Source organism: Lipomyces japonicus (assembly GCF_038497905.1).
Source record: "Lipomyces japonicus strain CBS 7319 unplaced genomic scaffold V1514scaffold_122, whole genome shotgun sequence".
Classification (NCBI taxonomy): Eukaryota; Fungi; Ascomycota; class Lipomycetes; order Lipomycetales; family Lipomycetaceae; genus Lipomyces; species Lipomyces japonicus.
This window is the reverse complement of record NW_027117934.1, coordinates 610-8,810: the sequence shown is the minus strand read 5'-3', so window position 1 is coordinate 8,810 and position 8,201 is coordinate 610. Positions and strand designations below refer to the sequence as shown.

At 41.6% G+C, this 8,201-nt stretch overlaps 1 protein-coding gene across 1 annotated transcript; it reads right to left on the bottom strand.

Moving 5' to 3' along the window:
• Positions 1-4,980: 4,980 nt before the first annotated feature.
• On the bottom strand, positions 4,981-7,182 carry V1514DRAFT_355148 (uncharacterized protein; the record flags this gene model as incomplete). Its single annotated transcript, XM_066929627.1, has 2 exons — positions 7,076-7,182; positions 4,981-5,846 (listed from the first exon to the last, which is right to left on the bottom strand). Exons 1-2 carry the CDS (start codon positions 7,167-7,169, stop codon positions 4,981-4,983), a joined length of 960 nt encoding a protein of 319 aa, XP_066780507.1. The 5' UTR covers positions 7,170-7,182.
• Between the last annotated feature and the right edge of the window lie 1,019 nt (positions 7,183-8,201).

Here is an 8,201-nt window from a genome sequence, read left to right as displayed (position 1 = left end):
AAGGGAACGGCGAGGTAGATCCGAGGGCACATAGGGCTGTAACAGATTCACATGAAAAACAGGGTGAATTCGCATTGTTGCAGGTAAGTCTAATTGAAATGTAGTATTTCCCACCTGTTTTATAACCATGAAAGGTCCGATGAATCTGTCATCAAACTTGGCTGCCGGACGTCTAGTTTTCAAGTTCCGGCGATTGAGTAATACTTGATCTCCTATCTTAAACTTATGGTCTCTATGTCGTCGATCATAATACCGCTTGTAATCTTGTTGTGCCATGCGCATAGAAGATTGAACATCCGTAATCACCTTGCTTAAATGCTGCAGTCGGTCGGCACCCATGGTTAACAAACCGGTAACTGCTGGCACATCACAATGCATAATCGGATGGTGACCATAATTCGCAAAGGGTGTCTGATTAATTATCGGATTTAATGTATTATTATATGTGAACTCCGCAATAGGTAAGAGGTCAGTTTAATCATCCTGTTGGCGAGAGGTATAAATTTGAATAAATTGCTCAAGTGATTGATTCACTCGTTCTGTTTGTCCATCTGTTTGTGGATGAAACGTGGTCGAATGTTTACCCTTGATACTTAGACTTGCAGTAAACGCCTTCCCAAAGCGAGATAGAAATACTGATCCACGGTCTAATACTATGTCTGTAGGTACACCATGCAATGAAAATATGCGAGCAACAAATAGATCAGCGAGTTGTTCAGCTTATTCTTATTCCTTATTTTAAGTACACATGAAACTATTCAGTTATGGTGTACTGTGTGGTTGATACATCAATCTTAAAACCAGCTGTGCCCATTTGGATAATGAGATGGGGAAACCTTCCATGAAGGCGAAAACCCATATCCACAGTAGACAAAACAAAATATTACAGTCCTTTTCACAATAAAACCACAAGTTGAATGTTGATTTGGCTGACCTTTCTCTTAATACTTTTCATCTCCTCTCCTTCTTCCTCCTCTTCTTTCTCTTCTTCTTCCTCCTCTTCTCATTCCTGCTCCTCCGTCTCCATCTCCTGCTCCCACAACTCTCCAAATCCTACTCCATTATTGTGTAGATGCTGTATCCACATTTCTTGACTTTCCTCATGAGAGGTATCTTCTCCTTCTTTAATTCGCCATGACTTGGAGCCTAGGTGTGTATTAAAAATTAACTTTGCTGTTGCCTTAAGATTTTGATTGGTCCAAAGCAGGTGTTGGATAGTCGGTGGTTCTGTAAAATTGGTTTCAGCAAATACATTGTTTCGTGCTTCTGAAAGCAGAGGGCACTCCAGTAAAATGTGCTGAGGATTCTGTTCACCTTCACCACGCCAGCATGTAACTGAAAGTGGTGGTTCTTGCGGAATTCTGCATAGATAACTATTAAAATAACCATGGCGAGTTCTCAGTTGGACTATAATACTTGTGATCCATCTCAGAGTCACGGAAAATTGGCTCTAATTTGGTGTGAGGTGTTCCCAAGTAAGTCTCTGTTGATTGGAATCTTTGTTTCCAATCATTTATAAGCAAATTATAGTGAGTATCTGCATTATGTTGCTTGACTATTTCATCTCTATCCCCCTTTGCAATATATGCAGAAATCACAGAAGTATTCCAGGAAGTAGCATATAGTTGAGAAGCATAGTGTTCACAACTATCTTGTGGTTGAATTAACTGTCGAATACTTGCCAATATGTTGTCTATTTGAGTCTCATATTTAAAACCTGGTTTTGATTCTTCATACCATGGAAAATGCTTGGAAGGTTCTCTGACTGATTCATCACCTGGGGGCAGATTTAAGCATCTAGTTCTCACTGGATGACTGGAATGCATAGTTAGTATTTTTACAGCATATTTTTGACAACCACTGGTGGAATAGCGGCTTCTGATTGCATTGCAGCAATAGGTGTAGTTTTGAAAGCTGCTCCCAAGATTTGTCTGAGTACTTTGTTTTGCATTTGCTGGAGCTTTTTGGTCAACTCCACTTGACCATGAAACCACACCTCTGCTCCAAAATCAATAATAGAGGCAACAAAACTAAGGTACAACTGTCTCATTGCTGTGAAGGATAATCCATATTGAGTGTTACCAAGTCTCAGCAGTGCTTGAAAAGCATGTAAGCCAGCAGCAGCATTTGACTGGACATGAAGTTTGAACTGTAGTTTTCTGTCCAAGCCATCTGAGGCTTTCCTTTGGCTGAATGATAGTGCCACTTGGCAATTGTATTGGCGTATTTTCTGAGTTTTGCTTTAAATTGAAGTGAATAAGTTCACTTTTGGCATCATCAAATTTCACCCCATTCTGTTCACCCCACTTGGTGGCTGCCATCATGACTTCAGTTAATTCTCTGATGTTCCAGGACTCATCTTTCCAACTGCAACCAGTGCTACATCATCAATATAGCTTGGACAGATTGCCTTTATGGGTCTGTTCCAATATATCAAACATTGGTTTGACATACATGAGAAATAATATAGGGGAAACTGGTGATCCTTGAGGAATTCCTGTCAATAGGCTTCATTTCTTCTCTGTGTCCATCAATAGTGAGACCCAACTGTCTTCACTAAGAAAGGTGTGCACCCAATTTATGACTGCATCAAATGCTTTGTGCTGCTTTAAAGTGACTATCAATCTATCTCTAGATACATTATCAAATGCACCTTTTACGTCTATAAATAAAACACTGGTTAGTAGTTTTGCTGCTCTGGCAGCTTGCGCTTCATGAGTTAATACTAATGCAGCATCAGCAGCTGATCTTTGTGGTCTTCCTCCCATTTGAAAATCATGTAGTAGGCTTTTTTTTTCAATCAAATAGGCTAGTCTTCTTGCCATAATTTTCTCTGAAGCCTTCCCTAGGCAATTTGAGGAGAGATATTGACCTATATGCTTTGGGATGTGAGTAATCTGGTTTATTCGGTTTAGGTAATATAACTCCTGTTGCCATTCTCCATATCTTGGGGTGATATCCACTGTGAATAAGTGTGCGGTAAAGCCAAAAGAAGATGTTTGAAACTGCCTTGAATGCTGCTTGTACAACAAGAAATGGAATTTGATCTGGACCTGGAGTTGGGATTAGACTGCATGATGGCAGTTGTTATTTCTTCCATGGTAAGCTCTGGCCATTCTATTTGGTACGATTGACTTGCTGGACTAATCTGAATTGCTGGTGGCGAAGGAAACATAGCTTGCCGACAAATATTTGCCTTTTCCTCAAATGTATTTCCTACCTGTCCTTCAAAGTGTAGCATTGGCGTGGGCTCTATTTTGAATGATTTTGTATAATTGAATGCTTTAAAAATATCTTTGCCTTTTGCATTGTCAAGAAAATTCTGTCATGACAATGTTTTTGCAGTTTGAATAGCATGAAAATAGCTATTTCTTTCGTTTCTGACAGCTCTCCACATGTGATCAGGCTTACCTTGTCTTTTCCAATTTTGTAGAGCTGAATGGTACATCTGTCTTTGAGTGTTAATATTTTGGTTCCACCATCTTTTTGAAAAAGAAGTCGGCTTGAAAAGGTCAGTAGATGCATCAACAGCTTCTTTAATCATGTTTCTCAAAGCAATGGCACGCTCTTCAAGAAAGCTAGTGGATGCTGATTCTCCTTGGTCTTTAAGCCGATGCCATACATGTTCTTCTTGCTCGAATTTGTTCCTAATAGTTTGGTCAAATATTTCCCAATTGGTAGATAAATAATTATACTTCCCTTCTTTATTATGGTTAATACTGGTGTCTGAATGTTACTGCCGCTCACCTATTAGTTCTATGCAGATCATTTCATGATCTGATCCAGAGCTTTCATCTTCAATAATGGTCCAGTTGCTAATTGACTTTGCCAAATTTGGTGTGGCAAAAGCAAGTTCTAGGACTGATGATCTGACTGATGATCTGCTATTTGGCCGGTAAACTGTGTATTGATCTGGGACATTTAGCAGTTTAAATCTGTACATCTGACAGTATTGCAAGATCGGGATATGCCTTTCCTCATCTCTCTGTGAATTCCACCAGTGAGTGAGCATTAAAGTCTCCGACCATAATGCATCTTTCCCCTGGGTTAATCTGGCGTAGTGTGCGTTGTGTTGTGATTTGAAGAATTTGGAGGTAGGGATCTTTGCATAGGTCTTCCCTGGCAATAGCTTCTATATTTTTGTTAGTGGCAATATAAGTCATTGTTCTGATCATGGTTTTGTCAGAACTAAAAGGTGTTACTTCTCTATATGATGGATGGGAAAAGTATTTCCAGTGTTGCTGATGTACGGCTCTTGTATTATCATAATATCATATCCACCTGATACTGATGTTTTCAAGACTGGCACTATGACATGCTGTGATTTGAGGCAGTTATGCTGTAATATTTTCAATTTGTTTAGAGCTTCTGTGTTTCTACTCATCTGATAATAGATTCATTTGACTGCTTCCTCCAAAAAGTGCATCTTTAGCCTGCTGGTAGGCTGGACATACTCTTGAGCTGGCTCTGTGCTCTCCTTGACAATTAGCGCATAAAAACTTGGTGTGAGTACATACCTTTCCTATTTTATTGCATTCCGTGCATTCATGTTCGCTGGTGAGGTGATTTTCACTGCAAATCCCACATTTTGTAGGTTGGCGGCATCTGATTTTCTGGTGACCAAATGTCTGACACTTACCACATTGATCTGTTTTTCTGAATGGTACATAGGCCTCAACCCTCAGTCTTTTACCCAATATCTGGACACCTTTCTTCATTGCAGCTTGAACTTGGTCCAGGCTGTCTAGAGTTACAACTGAAGATGCTGCTTTTTTGTCTCTGTGTTCTGAGCTGCCCAAATATCTGGCAGGCAATTTTGATTCAATATGTGAATTGAACATTTTAATTTCATCCAACAAATTGTTCATGCCTTCTTCTTTTTTTGGAAACATAAGAAGGTTGACTCCATGAATCACGGCTTTGGGCCATGATACTTGTTCTGAGATAGTGTCTCATTTTGGATCTAATTCTTTGCAGGAATCAAAAATTGTCTGGTGGGTATTGTTCTAGTTCCTTGGCTTTACATTCCAGACTGGTGGTCAGGATGATATTGCTATTGTGGCTGTAGTTTTCTAGAGCAATAAGTAAGTTTTCTGGGGCTTGCGCCTTTTTCAAGGCCTGATTAATTCCATTTCTGATTGAATGGGTATCAACCATTACCTTGGAATGCATCTGTCTGGTGATGATGATTCTTCTGTTCTTTGATTTAGTCTGAGCTTTTGTAGGCACAGGTGAAGATGGGGTAACCGTGGGTTGTGCAGCAGGGCTTCTGAGCTGGGCAAAGGTCCTGATAATCATGGGATCTGGTGAAGATGGTACTGTTGCAGGACTGGTTATTTCTGCCCAGGTTGGTTTTCTTTGAGCTGGAATTGTCTTTTCCACTGTCATTTGGGATTTGATAAGTTTTTGGAGCTCTTTGACCTGTTGGATAATTGCTTCATTGCTTTTTGTCAATGTTTCAATATTTCTTTTGAGATTATTGATAATCTCATCTTTGTCTGCCAATTGTGCACTTGCAGTTTCATCTTTTGCTGCTAATTGTGCAGTGAGAACTTCAATAATTCTCTGCAGTTGTGCAAAATTGCTATCCTCATTACTGGTGCTGCCAGCAAAGCAAGGAGGAGAACTAGGTGGATTAGTCAGATGTTTGGGAGTCTTTGGAGTGATTCCAGGTCTAGTCGGAGTATCACCTGGTTTAAATGCCTTGTAGTATGCTCTTTTAGATATACTAAGGCTATATCGGCCTTTTCTGAGTGGACTCAAAAACGAAAATTCATCTGTAGAAGTTTCGGACTCATTTGATTGAGTTCCAAGTCTGTTATGAAAATCTGGAGAATTTTCGTTTCCTCCATGTTCGCGATTTTAGGATTTGGGTAATGTCGCCGATTTTTTGTTTTGAAAAAAATTTTCAGCTCCTTGTTTGGTTTTTCGAACTGTCAAATTTGCAATATCTTCACCAATATTTGAAATTTGAGATTTGGCTAGTTGAATATCGGATATTCGGTATTTATTTATTTTTTGATTTGATGGTGGTTGGTTATTGAGCAGTAAGTGTGTCGAGCTAGCAGCAGATCGGGTATTCACTGGGCTGTTGAAACTCCAGTAAATTTGAGTGCAATTGAAGTCAAAAAATTTGAGCTGACTTTAATAGATATGATAACTGAGGATTCACCAATTTAGCCTGATTGAGGATGTGTTGAGGTGGATGGATGATGATGACGTTTTTCGTTTTTTTTTTTGTTTTCAGACTTTGACTCGCAATTTTTTCCTCAAAATAAGTCGAAACTTGGAGACAAAAATATGACTGTGATGTTGAAATGAGGCGGTTTAGATGGTGCAAAAATTGTTTTAAGGTGATATACATAATTTTGGGCCTCTCGAAGGCAGTTGATCGCTTGTTCTACATTCGCGATAGAGTCTCCAATCCAATCGACCTGGGACAAAGCCAGTCTGTTCCTGACCAATGATGGATGGCGGAACATGGTTAAGTCTTTGAGTCCACACTTGGGAAAAGAGTTTATAGTCGCAGCACAATAGGGAGATTGGCCGCCATTTAGTAATCAAGTCAGGGTCACCCGCTTTGGCCAGGAGATGAATGTTACATTCTCTCTGAGTGGGAGTCAATTTGGCCGAGTTAGGGACCAGATGCAGAACTTCCAGGAAAACGGGACCCAGCTCCTCCCAGAAAGTGAGATACAACTCGATTGGGAGCCCGTCTGGACCCGGAGATTTTCAAGTCTGCATCTTCTGGGCAGCGGCTTCGAGTTCTTCAAGGGTGTATTCACGGTTTAGCTCAAAGACTTGACTTGGGTTGAGCGTTGACAGGGTATGTGTTGCCTCAGTTGGATTCAAAAAAGAGTCCAAGATGCTTGTGTTTGAGTTTTTCAGGGAGTATAGATGGGCATAGAACTGATGCAGTTCACCTGCCAGCGCCGGTGGACTAGTTGCCAGGTCCCCATTTACGATCTGCAGGCCCCAGAGGATGCCTTTACGACGAACTTGGCGGGTGCGAATTTCCAGTGATGAAGAACCTCTGGGAATATCGACCACTTGTGGGGTTCGGGATTGGACACACCTGGCCCCGTGTTGCATCGAGCCTTAAACTCTGGGTCGCTCCGTTGCCGAAAATGACGCCAAAATTGAGACTGTGCTTGGCAAGTTGCCGTCATGCGACGCTTCGACGCTTCACGGTGTCCCACGCTTCAGGAGAAGGATGTGGGTGTCATGCTATCGCTAGAATTTCAATAATATGATAACGGACTACTGTGACAAAGGAAAGATCCTGAAGCCACTCGGTCGCCAATTTGTAATAGTTCGAAGCTGCACAATATCGAACGTATGGGCATGTGCTCGCATCGCTTTCTTGAAGAATACACGTTTAACTATGGCCGCAAGGTCCTCAGAAACATAGGTGCGGTCGAGCCGGCAATTTGCATAATGATTGATGTTCGAAAACTCGCGTCGGTCAGGGTGGAGTAAACGAAAGATATCATGCCATGAAAACTGATGTATAAAGGCCTGAAGCTCTCGTTGACTACCTGTGGATCCCAAAGGGTTCGACGAGTCTTTGAAAGGGTCTTCAACGCAGTTCCAGTCGCCAGTTATGACGAAAGAAAGGTGTCGGTGCCATGATACGAGGAAAGCCTGCAATTCATGAAAAAGGCCGGTTTTCCCTGGTCATTTGCCGGTGCGTAGATGGATATAACACGGGTATTTATGCCATCAATCTTGAAAAATGACTGCCGTCAGGCGTCCGCCAATCGCGAAGGTATGAACTCCCGTGAATTTCAAGGCAAAGTGTGCTCGCCACAGAATTGCGGTATGCTCTGCCACTAGGGCGCCGCCATCAGGCTGACGAGCAACCCATTGGCAGGTTACATGATCGCGTTGTTTCGCTGAGGTTGTAAAAATATGAGAAGATGATAGAAAAGAAATGACCCAGTGCTCGAGTCGGCCAGTAGTCGCAAGACTCTGGACGTTAGATCCTTGACAGATCAAACTCATATGATCTGGGTGTCAGATTCCGCGGATTCCAAAGTCTCAGATTGCTCTGACACAGAGGTAGACACGGTTTGATCTTGAGAAGTGATCAGAGGAAAAGGCACAGGTTGACCTGGAGCACTGGCTGAACTCATAGAGCTTGGAAGTTTTGGGGGGCTTGATCGAATCACCCAGCGGGCTAGAGAGGACGTAGTCTCTAG